The sequence below is a fragment of the Polyodon spathula genome, chromosome 9 (genome assembly GCF_017654505.1).
Source record: "Polyodon spathula isolate WHYD16114869_AA chromosome 9, ASM1765450v1, whole genome shotgun sequence".
Lineage (NCBI taxonomy): Eukaryota > Metazoa > Chordata > Actinopteri > Acipenseriformes > Polyodontidae > Polyodon > Polyodon spathula.
This window is the reverse complement of record NC_054542.1, coordinates 11072575-11093893: the sequence shown is the minus strand read 5'-3', so window position 1 is coordinate 11093893 and position 21319 is coordinate 11072575. Positions and strand designations below refer to the sequence as shown.

The 21319-nt window shown below is 40.3% G+C and overlaps 1 protein-coding gene across 2 annotated transcripts in view; it reads left to right on the top strand.

Moving 5' to 3' along the window:
* Nucleotides 1-21319, top strand: part of LOC121320401 (1,4-alpha-glucan-branching enzyme-like) — a 257808-nt gene that overhangs the window by 131154 nt on the left and 105335 nt on the right. For both annotated transcript variants that reach the window (XM_041258689.1, XM_041258690.1), the window contains 3 exons: nt 1508-1623; nt 2719-2846; nt 15859-15957. In XM_041258689.1, the coding sequence (XP_041114623.1) occupies nt 1508-1623; nt 2719-2846; nt 15859-15957 (343 nt within the window). The remainder of the gene's footprint in view (nt 1-1507; nt 1624-2718; nt 2847-15858; nt 15958-21319) is intronic.

Here is a 21319-nt window from a genome sequence, read left to right as displayed (position 1 = left end):
ACCACGGTTATTGAGTTCATGGTTTGCCGTGGCATGCACAAGTAGTTTACATGTTTCTGTCCCTACTGGTTCCTAATTGGCATTGCTGCTTCAGTGCTTGATCATTATTGGTGTTTGCTGCAAGGTGTTCACTGCGAGATAAATAACGGGGTTCAAAATTAAATTCAACAAACAAAATGTCCCACAGGGACACAGCATAAATTTCCATATAAAGAAGTCAATCTGTGTTGATGAATACTGCAGCTCTCCAGATCCGCAGTTCCAATGAAGACGATACTTTGCTGTACGCATTGTATTGCGTAGGCTCACAATAAACCAATAGTTATTTTCAAATGGAGATCAGCTTGTTGATCTCCAAGTCTTGCAACATTATAGTTGTTGTACATTATAGTTGTTGTTGGCAGTTTTCCAACTGGAAATAGCTCATAGCTCTACATAACTCTACCATGTGATTGTTGACCGTGACAGGAGTTATGCGTCTCGCGTCGAAGACGAGGGCGCTAATGAAAGTTAAGGTCAACTATCACATGGTAGAGCAATCATCGAGGGGGCACTATTGCTATTAGAAAACTATTTTTACCAGTTTTTTTTTTTTTTTTTTTTTTTTTTTTTTTTTTTTTAAAAGAAAACAAAGACTTAGATTTACCTTGAACTTGCATTGATTCATCGGGTACTTTTTCCTCTGAGTAAAGACCTTCTAAAAAAAAATAGCCTGGAACAGTTTTTAAATAAAAAAAAAACAAAGATGACATACATATAAAGAGAAAAACTATGAGTTTTTATTTAGTTAATCGATTTTTTATTTTTATTTTTTTATTAACTTGTTGCGGTTTTAAACTCATATTTATAATCTGGACGTTGCCTGAGAAATGAACGGAGCAATTACTGAATAGTCCGTGTACGATTAAGTCTGAACTGCTTGTTATTGGAGCGTTATTTGAGATGACAGGGAGAGGAGTGGCTGGTGCGGTAGTGACAGGAACAGGAATCACTGCTTGATTGGTTGGTTTTGAGTCTTGTTTGGAGGATCCAGCTGAGGATAGTATTGTAGACAAATTGTGTTTTTGCTGAACGTTTGCTGTCCAATGGCTGCGAATTGCGCTTTCATTACAGTGTCCTGTTACAGCCATGATTTCTGTTGTCACCAGATCAGTGTCAGTTTAGCTGTAAGCAGAAATATAATTTTAAAAAAGCTAGTATACATGCGGATTGATTTTAAATTTGATTCACAGTTGGTGTTGAGACATTCCAGCGGGCATCTACCGTCTGTCCGTTTTCTAATATCCTGAATATTGCCTCTTGATCCCTTCCCTGGAGATTGTTAATGTGGTAAATACAGATACTGAAACTTAAAGTGGTTAAAGCTAACACATTAATACTATCTGTTTACTTTATATTTGCTATGTTCTGTAGGTCTCAAATGACCAGGATAGTGTCCTAGTTATCATCCAACTGTCAGCTTAATTAGAAATCATAACCTTTGTATTTTATTTTTGTCTCTTTTCAGCTGGGAAGTTTTAAGATTTTTGCTCTCCAACTTGCGTTGGTGGATAGAGGAGTATCGGTTTGATGGCTTCAGATTTGATGGAGTGACTTCTATGTTGTACCATCACCATGGCATTGGTAAGGTTAATGTTTGTGTTCACTTTGTAAATTACTCGTTCTTCTGCAGCAAATCCCTTTAAAATAACATTTCTCAGTGAGAGGTATCCTCTTTATTTGTTATCACTGTTCTCACATATAAAATACTAAATTTATGGTACAATAACTCTTTAGCTGTTTCACTCTGTCAAGCATTTACTTTCTACTGCTTTCCTGAATGCAGTGTAGGGTGGTAAATTGCATGAATTCCAGTTGTTTTTGGAGTTAAAAGAAACAGCAGTTATATGCATTAACTGATATCTGTTTATTATGAACTGTGCACAATAGCATCATATTTCACACACATTTTGTTTTGATTTCTCTTTTAAAATGTATGTGATAAGATTTGCTGAAATATGTATAAAAATATATACACTAGCCTTGAAACCATAAAAGTTAGGTGAGAAGTGGAAATTGAGAAAGAAAAATTCAATTTTCAAAAAAAAAAAAATCAACTACATGAAGCACATTTAAAATTACAAACTTCCAAATACATATTGCTAGTGCAACAATCTGAAATATGGTGCAATGACTTCAACATAGCAATATTAAAAGCAAATGTAATAGAGCGAAGTATATTCAGAATTATACACACTGATACCACAGTTGTTTTTACTGTAAAACAAACAACATATTAGCTTATATTTTAATACAACTATGTCAAATAATGTATAAAATATGATTTTTATTTAATGGTCTGTCCTATACATACACTTTTGCTATGTGTTGGGTTATCTGTTGAGGAGTATCCCAAAGTCCATTCTCATTTCATTCCAAGGCTGAGGGCACAACATACCCAAGTGTATAATGTTGTAGACTAAAAGTAAAATTGTAAAAGAACAATTTCAAATATTAAAATCACATAAACGTGCAAGGACAGGAACAAACTCAGTAGTGTGTAGGGCCACTATGGCCAGCAGAGCATTGATATGACAAGACAGCAAGGTTATAATTGTTTTGTAGGAACGCAGGTTTTCAGAGAGCAATCTGAAAATGATTTAAATGTGGAATTGTTAGCATACTTCAGTAATTACAAGTCATTTTTCTGAATGTGTTTTCTTTTCTCCACATTTGCAGGTGCAGGGTTTTCAGGTGACTACAGTGAATATTTTGGTCTACATGTGGATGAAGACTCCCTAGTTTATCTCATGCTGGCAAACCAGATGGTTCACAGTCTCTGCCCTGATTACATTACCATAGCAGAGGTGAGAAGTAAATGATTCTTAACACAGTGTGCAGGAGGGAAGAACTATCTTCACATATCTGGTGCATCCTACAAAACTGCAATTAGAAACAAAAAGCTATTTAAGGGCACTTTAATGTAATATGACCTGAACAAATATGACATTCACAGCTTATAAGGTTGCTTTCTTTGAAGACATGAATCCAAAAGCAGCTTCTTTTTTTTGGTCAATCATTTTTAGTGTCTGTGTAACAGGGTGTGTGGGTGGATCGCTGAGGACACGAGAGTCAGCGGGTGTCTTTTGAGACACCACCCAGACGCACAAGATTTATTTATTTGCCAGCAGTGGTATTTTTTGTTACTTTGGCACAGTTCTTTCAGCACATGCAAGTGCTAGTAATAAACAGAAAAGTGAAAACCCAAATGATGAAAGAAAAAAGGAAAACAAAACACTGTGATAAAACTACAAAATAAAATGCTGCTTTATGCAGTGTCTCGCCACCTCTGCTAACCTGCAAGGTACAAGCTAGGGTGACGTTCTTTTATTCATTATTAGGAGGAATAGGAGAATGTCACTCTTATGGGATCGATTCACCCCCCAGCCAATCAGGGAGGTACAAGCAAACACACCCCTGCTCAACCTCCTTGTGTCATGACTGGCAGGCAGGTCAACCAGGGCTTCTAATAACCCCCCCCCGCAGGATCACGCATGCGCCTTGTAGTCAGCACAGATCTCCCCTCTATCACATATCCTATCACCACCAGTGCATTTGTAAACCCTACAACCCTGCGCCTTCCCTGAGAGAAAAAAAATTATCTGCATTTTGATGTAGTTTTCCTGCTCGGTGGACTGCCCTGAAGGCATAGAGCTGCAGCACTAAGTACCACCTGGTGGTGTTGTCTTTCATCTGTGATCAGGGTGAAGTGTTGTCCCAGCAGGTAGTAAAGGAATCATGGAGCACAAAGTGGTTAAGTGGCTTTCTCAGGGTCACACAATGAGACAGTGGCTGAGCTGAACCGGGGGCCTCCTGGTTACAAGCCCATTTCTTTAACCACTGGACCACACAGCCTTCTTTTTACCCACTTAGATTACTTGTTTGCTAATGACATTGATATGACTGAAATGATAATGTGACAGTTCTCGCAGACTACATTGTAAAAACCAATAAACACAAAGTTTAAAAGTCTTTAATAAATTAAGTTTAATCTCTAAAAAAAAACAAAAATAAATAAATAAAAAATATTACATTCAGGCATGGTGGTTGGAAAGATTCTAGGTTTTAAAACTGTAAATTTACAGGCATACTGGGAACTAGTCTAGGAAGATCAATTTTGTTCATACACTTTTAGTAGGACAACTGATTCTGAAGTTATTCAAAGCTTGAAATGGCTTTAGTTTTATAGAGTAGCTGACCCATGGTTTAATCTAAAAGGTATCAACCTGGATGCATATTTTGATCTAGCTTGTAGCTGCAAAAATGTTTTGTAAGTTCTATAAATGCTACAAAGCTGTCACTTAATGCACATGTGTACATATGCAAGCTCAGAGCCAATATCCCCTGCCCAAACAGGCAGCATTCTCACACAGCACCTTCTGTTGTGACTGGATGTCTTTCTTAGATGACGTAATGGAAAACTGCCACCTCTAAAAACCTGAATACACATGCGTCAAAAAACAACATTAAAATCAAAATAACTTTAAAACTACAAATCCAGTTCAATTCTAACCACCGTAAGAAATGAAATCAGCAGAGACCGCTGCCTCGGCACCAAGGACTAAACCTGTAGCTATTACAGACTTTTTTCCAGGTCTGCTAAAAAATTACATTTTAATTATACACAGGGGAAATTAACGTTTGATCTGCCTTATGTCTTTTAAAATACTAATCCTATTGAAAGACTGTTTAAAGATTTAAAGAGATAATCTCACAAAGTGATCATGTTGAAAAAGAAAATCGCTGTACCCCCTACTATTGCCGAGATAATAATGGTTAAAAATCAGAGTTTAACATTAGAAGTAAAGTTGAAACCATAACTATAGCGGCACAATAGTATATCTTAATAATGCATGTCAAAACATCTCAATATACAAGAAACATGAGCTTCTTTAACACAGAGCTGGATTTGCACTAAACAACTGCTAATAACACTGTCAGTACACTGGTAATATTTTCTTTCACCACTCATGTGGCTATGTTTTCATCAATTAATTTTATTTTATCTTGCACCACAATTGCATTCTATTGCTAATAAAAAAAAAAAAAAAAAAAAAAAAAAAAAAAAAAAAAAATCTTTACAAAGCACAAACAGCATTCCCGCTAAAACATGATGCTAAAACAGAAAAATATAATAAACTGGTTTTGTGAAAAGACTAAAACCTGTTCCTGTTCCACATGGAACAAGCTGACATGTTGGAGTCTTTTCTTAAGTTAAAGATGATGATCCCCTTGCTAGCCTTTAACCGATTCTCAAGTTCTGCATTGCCTATTTGTTTATGTACAGGAGAAGTGTATGTTCACTTTCTCTGTGGTGAATAATTACATCTAGGGCCTGCTTCTTGCATTGCAGAATGCTGTGTTCAAATAACAGCGTTCAGCTGTGAGTGCACCGAGGCATTGCTTTAATAAACTGGATTAGTCTATTTTTATGTGATCTTAATGTGATCTTAATTGTGTGTGTGTGTGTGTGTGTGTGTGTGTATTATATTCAGAAATAATGTGTAGTGATCTTGCATCAAGGTTACAGTGGAGGCGGCAGTGTTGAGAGCAGCATGTCTCGTATGCTGTGCCTGGATGAGCATAAATATAACTGTCACTATATTTTTTTCCTGTGACTGAATTATTTGTAACATGCACTGAGCTAGACCATTATGAACACTTCACTGGTAGTGCATAAATAGCAGAACAAATACATACTTTGCTTTTTAGAAGGCAGGCTTTACAGCTGAAACATGTATAATGGTAGTACATTGTAAGAGACATTTTAAAGGACTAAATAAACAATCACATTATGAAAAAAAAAGTGTAAGATTTGTGTGGTGAATTGTTTAGTGATTAAAAAGAGCTTTGTTCCAGGCCTGGGATTAAGCAAAATTAATCTTCATTGTTAATTTTAATGAACTGCTTCGAACAAAAGGAAGAATCACTCATAAAATCAGAATTATCTTGGTGTGTTTCATTCTTGCTTGTAAGCAGTGCAGACATGATCGGTATTTGAAATAAATGGTCCTGTTGCATGAATACTGATTTATAACTAATATTGGCTTAGGACATCTCTCTATGTCTTTTTAGATTATAACATTTTATGTGTATACATGGTAAATATAACACAGGCTTTTAGCTTATTCCTGGTCCTGTTAGGTGACAGTAAGGCCCTGTCCAGACTATGCCTTTAAACCATATTAGTTCTCTTTAAAATGTAAGTTAAAAGTAGGATGGGAGATGAGGAATTAACAGAATTTGGTAGCTCTGTTTGAAATTAAATTAAGGGTACCAGAATTAGACTCAGCAAATATATATGAAGGTTATGAAACATAATCAGCTCAATTTGTTTATGGGACGTCACCTGATTAAAAGTAAAACCTGAAAAGTCCTATTTCACATTACTTTTTCCAAAATACTTCTTTTATATCTTTTAACAGTATAGCTACCTATTAACATGGGGCATAACTAAACATGAAACAGCACTTCAGTATGGGCGCTTTGAGCTGGATTAATTATAACGGGTTCAAGTACGGTTCTCGAGATCGGTTATGTAGTGTGGACAGGGAATAAGTTCTCTGTGCCAAGCTGGACCTAAGAGGAAAATATAATCTATACCTGAAAAATCGAGTGAATAACATTGATTTATAGTAGTGTGCATCAAAATCAATCATACAGCAGTCTAGATACAAATTAATAATAAAGACACACAGGCTTTCCAACTCATGAACGACTATAATGACTATTAATTTAGTTACATTTTAATTAATTTAGTTACAAGTGGAACTGAGTCATACTCAACACTGTATTTGGCATAGCACTGACATTTTTAAAGGCATTGAAAACTGGCCGAATATCTAGACTGCACTTTTTTGACAAAAAATGTACATGTGTATATCCTTATTAAACAAACTACAAACCTTAATTATTTTAATAGGCACTGTCCTTATGCACAGGTATTTTTAACTGCATTACTTTCAATTGAACTATCTCTGTAATCTAGATGTTCAGTTAGTGGTATTGTCTCATACAGCATATGAGACAATACCACTTAAAATCTAACAAAATGACTAGTCAATATAATCGTCTAGTGGGTTGGAAAATCTGTGTGTCTGTGTTATTAATTCTTTATGTAGATCAGTGGTTTTAAAATTTTTAGTCCCTGTACCCCCTTACAAATAATCTAGTCTACCGCTAACCCCCATCTGATTTAGGGTAATAATCAAGGGTCTACCTAATTCAGGATTTTGCGGAAATCAGGAAATTGAGGGGTCACCGCGAAGTTCACGTCTTTTAGGGTCCAATGAATACCAGACTATCACGGAGAGAAAAAGAAAAGAAGCCTAATTTAAATGAACTACTGCACACCGCAAACGATGCAAACTACATACATTAATTCTGTGGATAGGGTTTTATATTTTTCGCCATCCTGTTTTAATCTATTAATGCGTCTGTACTGCCTTTTCTGTGACCTGTACTATACAGTAGGAGGTGGGACAAAGTCAGTGTTGCATTGCTATTTTGATTTAGGTTGCTAAAATGCTAATTCCAGCATTTTGGAGATAAAATACCAAAAATGGACGACAAAGCAAAAAAATTTAAAAATTTAAAAAGCAAAGTATGTTTCGGCTAAGGGTCATATAAAATCATTTCCCAAAGAAACTGTACATGCAGATGGAGCTAAATTGTTTTGCATGTTGTGATGTGACTGGAGAAAATACGGTCACTCACTATTTAGCTTCAGAATCACACATCAAACAAAAAGCTACTACAGAGGCTGCTAAACAGAACGTAAAACAAATAACAGCTTTCAAAAAACAAACTTGAACGTCAGCGCAGACAAAAAGTATTCCTGTTGGTTGTAGCCAAGTTAAATCAGTGCTACAGGTACGATCCAGCACAGCCACCTCACTTCAAACAGCCTGCTACTTACTTTTTTTTACCAGTTGGAATTGTAGACCCGAATAGGCACACCACAGAGACAGAGAATGTAGGCAGCAACAGCTGGGGGATGTTGCATGCTTGTCTTTAACAAATAATAGAACTCCATTTTAGTAAAGAAGCAAGTATATCTATTTTTACGCTTTTATAGTGCTCGGAAATATTATGTACTTAGGTTTATTTAATGTTTAAACAGGTCCACGAAATCCTAATTTTATTCCATATCCTACCCAGGAAAAACATGTAAATTCTCATCAATTTAAGTAGACCTAAAAAATAATGGTCTTTTCTAATTTCTAGATTAAGTTCTGTAAATGGAAAATTGCTGTTAAAAACAAAGTAAAATGTTATTTAGTTAACAACGGTGCAAATGCAGACCGAAAACAGACTATGATTCTGAAAAACAAAACTAAGGTTCCAACATAATAAAAAAGCAATTGTCAACAAATGATGTTAATCAGCTGTAAGACCATTAAAGTTTGTTGCTATGCACTCACTGTGTGATATGAACACACTCAACAGATCTGGAGTAGGGAATCCAATTCCAGACACTTCCCAATCCCAGGAGTTAGGGATTAATACCGGCATTCCTATTTGTTAATAATAATAATAATAATAATAATAATAATAATAATAATAATAATAATAATAATAATAATAGTATGATTGGGCTTTTGCTTTTAGTATTAATTACTAGTGTGGAGGCTTAAGGTAATGCACTCCCACAACAAAGGAGTTCAACAAATTAATTAATAATGAAAAAACACATGAAAAGCAATGCAAGTAAAGATAACGTTAGGTTATCTACCGTAAATCTGGTTCCCTGAAAGAGAAGATGGCCACCAAAACAACGTTATGGGATACACTCCTGCCTATTGGTAGGTATCACTGAGCTCTTTCTGTCAAAGCTGCCGATAGGCCCTTTCCCCGCGGTGACCCCCTCGGTCCCGCCTCCCGAGGGTACTTAACCGTCACCAGGGAGATTCACTGTCTTTCGCAACGAAACCGTGATGTCGACCGAAGCGACCTTGTGATTGGTGGCCATCTTATCTTTCAGGGAACCAGGTTTACGGTAGGTAAACCTACGTTCCCTTTCAGTTCAAAGATGGCCACCAAAACATCATTATGGGAAACGTGTACCAGAGCCGTCGCGAGGGAGGAAAGAACGGCAGCATATGAGGAACGCTAAGTCCTGCCTGTACAAGGTCAGCGAGGTGATTGTGCAGCCTCGAGGACCCTAGTGCCCACAGAGGGCAGTGAGGGATCTACCACATTTGGGCGATAGAACCTGGAAAAAGTATGCGGGGTAGCCCAGCTAGCCGCATCACAAATCTCACCCATGGAAGCACCTCGAAAGAGGGCCCATGATGTAGGCACACCACTCGTGGAATGTGCAGCTATCTGCCCAGGTGGGGGTAAGCCAGCACCATCATACACAGTCGAGACTGTGTCCGCAATCCAATTCGACAGCCGCTGCTTCGAAAGGGGCTGCCCCAGGGTCCATGATCCATGGTAGACGAAGAGTTGGTCAGATTGATGCAACTCTTTCATCCTATCCACATAACATCTCAGTGCCCGAACTGGGCAGAGAAGGTTCAACTTCTTATCCTCCTCATCGCAAATGGTGGAGGATGAAAGGACTCGAGGAGCTATGCACAGACAGCGCCTGCAGCTCACTAACCCGCTTTGCGGAGGTGATAGTCAAGAGGAAGGCTGTCTTCATGGACAGATGCTTCAACTCGATGGAGTATATAGGCTCAAACGGGGCCTGTGTGAGAGCCTCCAGTACAATCTCAAGGCTCCATTCGGGGAAAGTAGCTCTCCTAGGAGGGTGCAATCGCTGAGCGCCTCGGAAAAACCGGGTAGCCAGAAAATGTGTGCCCGTGAACACTGAGTCAGCGGGGACATGACACACAGAATTAGCCACTATGTAAACCTTCAGTGTGCAAGGTGAACTACCAGCCTCAAGCATTTCTTGCAGAAACTGCAAGATTACAGTCATGGGACAGGAGATTGGATCATGACCGTTAGTACGGCACCAATCTTGGAAATATTTCCACTTATAGGCATACAGTGACCTAGTGGAATGCACCCTAGCATTCTGCAGTGTACCCACGACCGCGTCTGACTGCCCTAAGGCTGACCTGCCTCTCGCCTGACTGAGAAAATCTCGGCGAAGTGGGATTTCCTAGGGTGGGCCATTCAGTAGGGCACAGGTATGAAAACCAGATTCTCCTGGGCCACCTGTGGGCCACTAAGAGAACTGACACCTTCTCTGACTGGACTTTTTCGAGAAAGGCCAGGAGAAATGGCAGAGGCAGGAACGCACCAAGGAGTGCTCTGAGCCATATGTGGACTAGGGTATAGATGCTGACTGGACCGCCGCAGCGGTGGAGGGAGTACGATAGGGGGCAATGTGTCATCTCCACTGAGGTGAAGAGATTGACCTGTGCCTTCCCGAAGTGTTCCCAAATACGCTCCACTACCTGAGGGTGGAGTTGCCACTCCGACGGATGCGGTCCCTCCCTCGAGAGGACGTCCGCTGCCTGATTCTCCACGCCCGGAACATGAGTTGCCCGAAGGGACAGTAGACTGAAGGCTAGGCGATGCAACCCCAGGGACCAAAAGCCACCCTGGTGGTTGACATACGCCACCACAGAAGTGCTGGAGGGCAAGGAACACTGCCTGCAGCTCCAGCATGTTAATATGCAGGGACGTCCAACTGCTCGACCAGGGTCCGCTGACTTCTCTGCCTTCACAGACCGTGCCCCAACCCGAGTTGGAGGCGTCCGTTGTCACCAACCTGCGGTTGTAAATCACTCCCATTCGTACTCCTTGGCGCAGGTGAGAGGGAATCCTCCACCAGCGCAGGGCCACCGTATACACAAGGCACACTGTCTGTCGGTGGTGCCTCGTTTTTGGGTTGCAACTGGAACGCATTGAGCCACGCCTGTAGTGGGCGCATGGACAATAAACCAGCTCAGTTGCTGGCTCAAAACAAGGGGCACCCTCGATCCCTGTTGACACAGAGAGAGGTTTGTGCTGTTGAGATGCTACTCTGTCATCCGACAGGTATGCACGCATCATAGTGGAGTCCAGCCGGAGCCCCATATACATGCGGTGTCAGCCGCCTCTTGGCATCGTTGATGGTAAGGCCCATCCTCCCTAGATGCTCTGTGACTAGCGCCGTGTGGGCAACCGCTCCCTCCGCGACTGGGAACCGATCAGCCAGTTGTCGAGGTAATTCATCACTCTGACTCCTTGCAGCCCTAGCCCTAAGGGGGCGAGGATAGCATCTACGCACTTTGAAAATGTATGGGGAGGTAGGGAGAGGCCGAATGGCAGCACAGAAAACTTGTACGCGCTGCCATGAAGGCGAAGCAGAGATATTTCCTGTGCTGTGGATTAATGGGAACGTGAAAATACACTTCCTGTAAGTCCACCGTGGTGAACCAGTCACCCAGCCTGACAGACAGGAGTATATGACAAAGAATCAGAATGTGGAATCCTTTCTGTCCAGGATGGGGCGAAAGCCACCATCCCTCTTCGGTACCAGAAAGTATCTCGAGTAGAACCCTTCTCCGTGAGAGGTGGGATCTGCGAGACGAATGGTGCGCTTGTCCAACAAGGCTGCTACATTGGTCTGGAGCTCCGAGGCCTGAAGTGGATCACCTTGAACACCGTGTGCACTGAGCACTGTGGGCACCAAGTGTCGTGTAGCACCGGGTCTAAAGAGTACCAATTACTGCGTGCAACAATAGATACCGTGCGTACCACGTGCACTGAGCACCATGTGCACTGCTTGAACCAAGCACCGCGTGTACCGTGCAGCACCGGTTTAATGTGCACAGAGCACCAGGCTACCAGTTGCACTGAGTACTGCGTGCTCAGATGCACAGAGTACCGTGCAGCGCCAGGAACCGCGCGCACCAAGCGCACTGAGTACTGTGCAGCACCGGCGCGCTAGCCTGTATCAGTACAGCGGGACAATGGCCACCGTGGTACCGAAGTAGCACGGGCAGAGTCTTGCGCACCGTGGTATTAAAAAACACTGGGGGTAATGTGGCCTACCTTGACCGCGTGGTCACACACCTGAGCAGCACGTAGCGTACAACAGGGGGACAGGGCTGAAGCCGCAGCGGGTTTATAGTCAATGACTTACACACACAGTAGTACAAAACAGTTTTTAAAAGACAAAAAACAGTTAAAATATTACAGGACAGATGGGGGAGAGCACGCTGTCTGTTGATTGAGAGACCTACACCAGAGGTGAGGGTCCGCGCTGACCGTGTACGTCTCAACCCAGCAATGAGGGAAGCCTCGGTGAGGAGTATACGGCCGGCCCGGCTGAAGCAGCCGTGGATCGGCTAGTCCTCTGCGTTCAGAACAAGGCCCAACCTGCGGCCCGCAGGCGGCTGGTAGGCTAGCTCGACAACAGGGACAAATCAAGCTCGACCCCATGGAGTAACAGTGCTCTCTGAAGCAAGAAAGGGTGAAAAACACACACAATTCTTAACAATAATACTTACCATACTAAGACGGACAGACAGAAAGAAGCAGCTTGACACGTGGAGTGAGCAGGTGCTGATAGTCAGAATAAAAAGGCTACGAATTTTTAAACCACTGATTCCGGGAAAAGCGGTGAAGGCCAGCTTTCAGCACAAAGTGCAGGGGAACTAGCAATAGCTTACGCAGCACTTTTTAGAAGAGAAAGGCTCAATGCAATACAGAGAGGTCTTACCATACCAATCGAGAGAAGCTAAAGAGAGTGAATCTCCCCTGTGTGACGGTTAAGTACCCTTGGGAGGCGGGACCGGGGGGGTCACCAAGGGGAGCCGGCCTATCGGCAGCTTTGATAGAAAGAGCTCAATGACAATTACCAATAGGCAGGAGTGTATCCTATAATGATGTTTTGGTGGACATCTTCGAATTGAGAGGGAGCAGTCATTTCGCTCCAGATCCAGTGCTGAACAAGTGTTTTTTTCACTGTTTTAAGTAGGGCGGCCCAGCTGCCTGCTGAACTTAATAATACGGTTGTTTATAAAAGTAAAGGTAGTTAAAACACTGAACTGATTATACTACTAACACTGGACATTTAAACTTCAGAGAGTAAACTTACCTAGTAAATACTACACATTTTCAAAAGAAGTAACACCGTAGCCCAAGGTTACCACCTGGCCCCATAATTCCGGAACACTGCGAGACAGAACAAGATTTTGAAGTTGCCTTTAAACTGAAGAAAATCAACACGTGAATTGAGCACTAAACCTTTGCTAAATTGATTCTGTTGATTAATTATCTCGAGGCAGCAGGACAATACAATAATAGCTTTTAACAAATTAAATAAATACCATCATCAATATTTCTTTATTTTATTAATATATTTTAAAAGTTTCTTTAGAGTTTCTTATAATATTGCCTTCTCCCATTCAGATCATTAATACTGAGCAGCTGTACACTATTCCTGACAGACAGTGTGAACACCTGATCAACGTTGTTATTTAATTGGGAGAGTCAGTGTAAATTAGGGCCATATATTACTAATTAACAGGATATAAATAGCAACTTCTAAACAGACAATTGGAACACTAATTTTACAAAATAATAATAATGCGGTCAGGTGGCAAGCCATGTGTGCACTCAACACTCACTCACTGTCAGCATCCAGCTGTATTAGAATTAACCTCACACAACAGAAAGGAAACATACACCAGTACGGCTGTGCCATTTAAGTTTTAAAGGATTCAACATTGATGATTTGATTTCTAACTCACAAAGTACTATAATGTGGTAAAAATGCATTGCCTGCCATTACAGGATTTTTCTCGTGTACCCCTTGACGAGAGCTTGCGAACCTCAGTTTGAAAACCACTGATGTAGTTCAATATGTGATTAATTTAGTTCCCTTTCAATTCAAAAACGACCACCAACCAGTACTTTTTGGATATGCCTGCAGTAGGTAGGTATTCGTTGAGCATTTTTGTCAGAGCTTCCCATAGGCCCCTCCGTGGAGTGATGTCCTCGGTCCCGTCTGTCGAGGGAATAATTAGCCGCGCTGCAGAGCTCAATTCTTGTTTTTTGCCTCATACCTACGGTAAGGTGTGCTTCAGTGTCACTAACCAGAGTGTGTTTTTTGAAAAGACCTCTTCTGAGTCGACTGTAATTTTCTTGAATTCATGTTGAGAGCCAGCTTGCCGCTCTCGTGGAATCAGTGACTCCATTTTGAGTGTCTTTTTCCTCCTCCTTACGGTCTGCTTCACTTGTGTTGCAGGCCATCTTTTCTTGGCTGTCAGTCATATGAGTGTGACTGCCTGTGCAGTACTGGTGTGCACGTGAGTCTGACCAGTCTTTGTTTACTCTGGTGAAGGGACCCTAGGGAAAGCCCTCTAAAAACAGCAGCTGGCCTACTGAATTGTGGAGACACTTATAATGAGGCCGGCCTACCCCCACCGGTGTGTATTCTACTAGAGGGGTGGCCACGTCATGGGCGCTCTTTCGAGGCGCATCATTGACTGACATTTGTACTGCGGCTAGCTGGGCTACTTCGCAAGAGGTTCTACTGAATCAGTGTGGAAGGTCGCTCTACACCTTCATTAGGCACAAGGGTCCTTGAGGGTGCATGCATGCACCACCAACACTAGTTGGCTGTAGAGAGGCGTCCTTCGTATGCTGTCCGCTCATGCTCCCTTGCGACTGCTCTGGTATACTTTACCAAAAGTATTGGTTCTTCGAATTGAAAGAAAATGTTAGGTTACTTGCCGTAACCCTGGTTTCCTGAAAGAGAAGACTACCACCAAACCTTGCAAGGTTGCATCACTTGCATTCGCGGGTTCGATGCAAAAGAGGAAGTGAGCTCCTGGAGTGCCAACTTATTCCCTCGGCAGGCAGGACCGAGGATGTCACTCCACAGAGGGGCCTATCAGCAGCTCTGACATAAAATGCTCAATGAATATCTACCTAAGGCAGGCATATGCCAAAAGTATTGGTTGGTGGTCATCTTCTCTTTCAGGGAAACAGGGTTACGGTAATTTAACATTTCAAACTACTTTAAGCCAATGTTATTCGCTCGGTTTTATTGATTTTTTTAAAAAATGTTCCTCTTAGGTCCCTGTTGGTGCAAGGAACTTATCAGCACCTAACAGTCCTACTCCCCCAGCTGGTTTGTTACACAACCTCAGCTGGTTGTTCTTTTTTACACCCTGAAAGCTACTTTGAAGCTTGTCTCTGAAAATCCAGCTATTTACCTGGCTCCAGTTTAATGTGTTCAATTTGACTGTCTTTACTTTCCCTGCGATTTCTCTATAGTCAAATGATATGACAGCCAGTGCAAATTAGTTAGTGCTAATGCAAACTAGTCTTGCCATTTCGTTTTCAATTTTACCCTGACGATTATGGAAATGCAGCAGCATACAAACACAATACATCAAGTTTCTACTTTAGCTAGAGTTTTGTTTCTGTTTTGTCTTCTGTACGATTGCGTTACTTACAATATTTATTTTAGCGATTTGATATAATCTGGTGGGGTCCAGACTCTGAGAATGTTTTTAGGTTTTGTCGTCTTCGATATGTGTCTTATTGTTTTATTCTCATTTAATACTTTTTTTTCTCATCCATTCTCTTTGATTTCATAACTTAGACTGACTCACCTCATCTTTAACAATTCTCATTCTAGAGATTCGTGACTGTACTGGAAGTTATAAGAGCTTATTGTCATCTTTGTAGCCTTTAAATTCAGGTTTCAAAGAAGCTGAGAAAGCAAAGGCTCTTTGCCAATCAGAAAAGCGCCTGGTTTTCTAATACTGGTCTGTACACATTTCTGACAAAATATGTCAATGTAAAACTTTCAATATGCTAAGGCTTGTAGTCTGATAAATTCCCAACTCTGTTTTCCAGGATGTTTCAGGAATGCCTGGTCTTTGTTGCCCTATAGACGAAGGAGGTACTGGGTTTGATTACCGCTTAGCCATGGCTGTCCCTGATAAATGGATACAGGTATGTAAACTAATTTAAAAAATGAATAAACAAATTGAATTACCTGTTGCTGAAAGTAGTTTACCCAAAGCAACCCTGTTAGGAAACCAAAATGCAGTTCAATTTTAGGAGGGGCCCTTCCCAGATTGGACTAATTGCAAGCTGAGTCATCATTGCTGGTTAAATAAATATGGTAAATAATGTGAACATTATGTGAACCCACAATTGTTTCCAATATATTCTTTTTTTAAATTGTGATGTATTTCAGTATGACATCAGCCATGTTTTACAGGGTCATACCGGTTGCTGACAATACTCAATTGGGGTAAGAGGGCAATTTTGTCAGGAATAGTAGATTTGAGTCATTTGGGGCAAATTGCCTCTTGATATAGAACCGCTAACCAAGATCATGCAACAGTCTCTTGACACAGGGGTGGTACCGACAGACTGGAAAATTGCAAACGTAATACCGATCCACAAAAAGGGAAACAAAACTGAACCAGGTAACTACAGACCAGTAAGCCTGACTTCTATTATATGCAAACTTATGGAAACTATAATAGGATCCAAAATGGAAAATTACCTATATGGTAACAGTGTCCTGGGAAACAGTCAACATGGTTTTAGGAAAGGGAGATCGTGTCTAACTAACCTGCTTGATTTTTTTTGAGGATGCAACATCGATAATGGATAATTGCAAAGCATATGACATGGTTTATTTAGATTTCCAGAAAGCTTTTGACAGAGTCCCGCATAAAAGATTAATTCTCAAACTGAACGCAGTAGGGATTCAAAGAAACACACGTACATGGATTTGGGAGAAAACAGAAAGTACTGATTAGAGGAGAAACCTCAGAATGGAGTGTGGTAACCAATGGAGTACCACAGGTATCAGTATTAGGTCATCTGCTATTCCTAATCTATATTAATGATTTAGATTCTGGTATAGTAAGCAAACTTGTTAAATTTGCAGACGACATAAAAATAGGAGGCGTGGCAAACACTGTTGCAGCAGCAAAGGTCATTCAAAATGATCTAGACAAGATTCAGAACTGGGCAGACACATGGCAAATGACATTTAATAGAGAAAAGTGTAAGGTAGTGCACGCAGGAAATAAAAATGTGCATTATAAATATCATATGGGAGATACTGAAATTGGAGAAGGAATCTATGAAAAAGACCTAGGAGTTTTTGTTGACTCAGAAATATCTTCATAATGTGGGGAAGCTATAAAAAAGACCAACAAGATGCTCGGATACATTTGAAAAGTGTTGAATTTAAATCAAGGGAAGTAATGTTAAAACTGTACAATGTATTAGTAAGACCTCATCTTGAATATTGTGTTCAGTTCTGGTCACATGCTATAAAAAAGATATTGCTGCTCTAGAAAGAGTGCAAAGAAGAGCTACCAGAATTATTCCAGGTTTAAAAGACAAGTCATATGCAGGACAGGCTAAAAGAATTGAATCTGTTCAGAATCTGAACATAGAAGACTACGCGGCGACCGAATTCAAGCATTCAAAATTCTAAAAGGTATTGACAATGTCGACCCAAGGGACTTTTTTGACCTGAAAAAAGAAACAAGGACCAGGGGTCACAAATGGAGATTAGACAAAGGGGCATTCAGAACAGAAAATAGGAGGCACTTTTTTACACAGAGAATCATGAGGGTCTGGAATCCACTCCCCAGTAATGTTGTTGAAGCTGACACCCTGAGATCCTTCAAGAAGCTGCTTGATGAGATTTTGGGATCAATAAGCTACTAACAACCAAACGAGCAAGATGGGCCAAATGGCCTCCTCTCGTTTGTAAACTTTCTTATGTTCTTTATATATATATATATATATATATATATATATATATATATATATATATATTATATTATATATATATATATATATATATATATATATAATTTTGTAACACATTGACATTTTTCTAGAATCTATATTTTGTCACCTCAGAGATTAAAACTTGGATTACTTGAATTTGACTGGTGCCACCAATTATAAATTGGCTCCATCAATTATAAAATACAGTTTTAGCATTTAACTATTGTTTGCAGTTATCTGAAAGATGCACTGTCTTGCATCTCTTGTAGTGTTTGTATACATACTGTACATCGTGTTTGTATTAAGACTGCCACCCACTTTAAGATTGTAATAATAAGAATGAGTGCCTCACTCCTGTGGTTATAATGGAGGTCTCTTACCCAGACAACAACAAAGATGATGAGGTTGATGCTAGGTATGAGATCATCTGAACAAACCCACTACACTGTATTTAATTAGAATGCGGCCTACCCCACAGAAAAAGCACTAGTGATAATCAGGGATCCTAGTTTTCCACAATTAAAAAAAAAATAAATCTATGATAAAGAAAATAAAAATCAGCGTTCTTCTGTGAGTAAAATAAAAGGGCTAAAAATGAATATTCCCTGGCACATTATAAGACACGGAAACAGTACTATTGGGTAACAGTTAACACAAGAATGATTTATTGTTGTTCTTGTTGCCCTTGTTGTGTCTCTTTATATTCCATTTTAGTTTATAACTTTAATTATTCTTGAGCTGTAACCTTGTATTACAGTGTAACATGTGTAAGTTGCTTTGAATAAATGTGTGCTAAATAAATAAATAAATAAAATAAAAATGGTTACACTTTCAAATTCTAAGTAAGCTCCGAGCTTACCAGCACCATTAATTAAAAAACAAACAAACATACTTTTATTATTACTTCAAATATTACAAATAGTTCCCTGTTGTAAAAGAAACAAAAAAAAATAAAATCTTCGTTCAACTCCGAGTTAGTATTCGTCATTCTGACGGTTATTGTTAAAATAGAGCTGCAGCATTCCAGCTACAATTGGTCTAACTTTGGAATGGCACCACCTCCCTAATGTGCTTGCTGAAAAAAATCTGCCGGTTGATCCACTTTGTACCGAGCAATGTCAGCTTTTTCACACATTTTGACAAAATCTGAAACAACAGTTTCACGCTGTTCTTTGGCAGTTGTAAGGCACTGAAATGATCCAAACTCAGTAGTCTATTTCAGTGTTTCTGATGGCCCTGCTGTTTCGGCCTTATCTTGTTTTGTGTTTCTCTGGGGCAACAGGAGATAAAGTAGTTGCCTTATAATGTGCCTAGTATGATGAACTGGAATACCAATTGATTATCTCTGGTTAATAACTTCTTCTGCGTCACCACTCATTTCTTCCTGACGTATTAATCATCTTCTACTGTTGTACTTTGGCCAAGAGCTTGTGAGAAAACTATGTGGAACACAGTAAACACGGATCTCTGTTTTACTTTAGAAAAGTTAAATGGAACAGTTGAGAAGAAGCTGGATAAATTTGGGGACATCATCTACGCATATGGAAGCGAGAGGTGTGGAATTGAAAAAAGAAAGGAAAAAGTAGATTTAACGCTTAGAGAAAGGAGGCAGTTGAGGAAGCAATGGAAAAAAGCAGAACAAAGTCAGAAGGAGGGACTCAATCTGTTACAAAGGGTCAACATTGCAACATTGCGCAGAGCTGAGCGCCTACAGAAATGCTACAAAAAGAAAGAGCGTGCGAGAACTAACTTTTATAAAGAGCCATTCAAATTTGTAAAGAAGATACTCACCAGTGAGAAAAATGGCACACTAAAATCATCTTAGTTTTAGCTGGAGAGATATTTGGAGGAAACATATACAGAGTCAAAAAGGTAGGAGCCTATGACAATTCCTTCAGATATCCCACCTATCAATCCACCTGAATACCAAATGGAGGACTGTGCACCTAAGTGGAAAGAAGTAGAACAAGCTGTAAAAAAGCAAGGGCATCAGCATCTCCAGGGCCTAATGGAGTTTCATGCAGAGTATGCAAGAGTGCGTCTGGAGTTCTACAAATCTTGTGGAAATTGATGAAAGTGGCATGGGAAAAACAGGTTGTACCAAGAGCATGGCGCCAAGCAGATGGATCACATTAGTTTACTGCAAACTACGTCTTAGTTGGTGCTTATCTTGGCGAGAGCAGAGTTCAAATCACCATGAAGTTTAACATCTACTCTCATGTATGGAAATCATAATCATCCTATTTCCCTATTAAACATAGAAGGCAAGATTTTCTTCAGCATTATTGCTCAGAGATTGTCAACCTACCTATTGAAGAATTGCTTCATTGACACTTCAGTAGAAAAAGCAGGCATTCCAGGTTTCCCAGGATGCTTAGAACACATCAGCGTAATCTGGCAACAAATTCAATCAGCAAAAAAGGAGAGGAAGTTGCTCCATGTGACATTCCTGGATTTGGCTAATGCATATGGTTCACAGCCACATGAACTTCTTTGGGCAGCATTTGATTTTTTCAGTGTACCAATGACAATAACAAATTTAGTGAAAGCCTACTTTGGAGATTTGCAATTTAGATTTCAACACTACATGGCAATGCCTAAAAGTTGGAATAATGGCAGGATGTACCATTTCTCCACTGGCTTTTACCATGGCAATGGTATAGTGGGAGGAGAGCACTTTACTTCTGGAATGCGACTACCACCAATTCGAGCATACATGTATGATATGACAACAATGACTACAACAGTAGCCTGCACTAATCGGTTATTGGGCAAATTAACCAATAACATTGAATGGGCACTAATGCAATTCAAGCCCACTAAATCAAGGAGCATCTCTATAATTAAAGGTAAAGTAGTAGATAAAAGGTTCTACATTAATGGTGAGGCAATACCAACAGTGTCCGAAAAGCCAGTGAAAAGTCTCGGGAGATGGTACGACGGGGATCTAAAGGACACAGTTCATGTGAGAGAAGTTAGACAACAAGCAGTGGAAGGGTTGAAGAGCATAGTCAGCAGCGCTTTACCAGGCAAACTGAAACTCTGGTGTTTTCAGTTTGGTCTACTGCCAAGACTGCTGTGGCCACTGACTGTGTATGAGGTTTCCTTGACAACAATTGAGAAGCTGGAAGCTTTATTCAGTTCATAGGTCAGGAAATGGTTGAGTGTTCCACGCTGCCTCAGCAGAGTAGGTCTTTATGGTAAAGGAATACTGCAGCTACCAATCTCTGCTCTAACCGAGGAGTTTAAGTGCGCCAAAGTCTGACTGGAAATGACATTAGTAGATTCACTTGACAAATGTGTAAGGGAGGCAGCACCTGTGTTGAAAACTGGAAGAAAATGGACGGCAAAGAAAGCTGTGGAAGATGCTAAGGCTGCCCTTCGAATCACAGATATTATGGGGCAAGTTCAGCAAGGAAAAGGAGGTTTTGGTCTCAGTTCAGCTCCTCCTACATGGCACAAGGCAACCCCAGCTCAACAGAGGAAGCTGGTAGTCAATGAGGTGCAAAAGCAGGATGAGAGGATCAGGTGTGTAAAGGCCGTTTCCCAG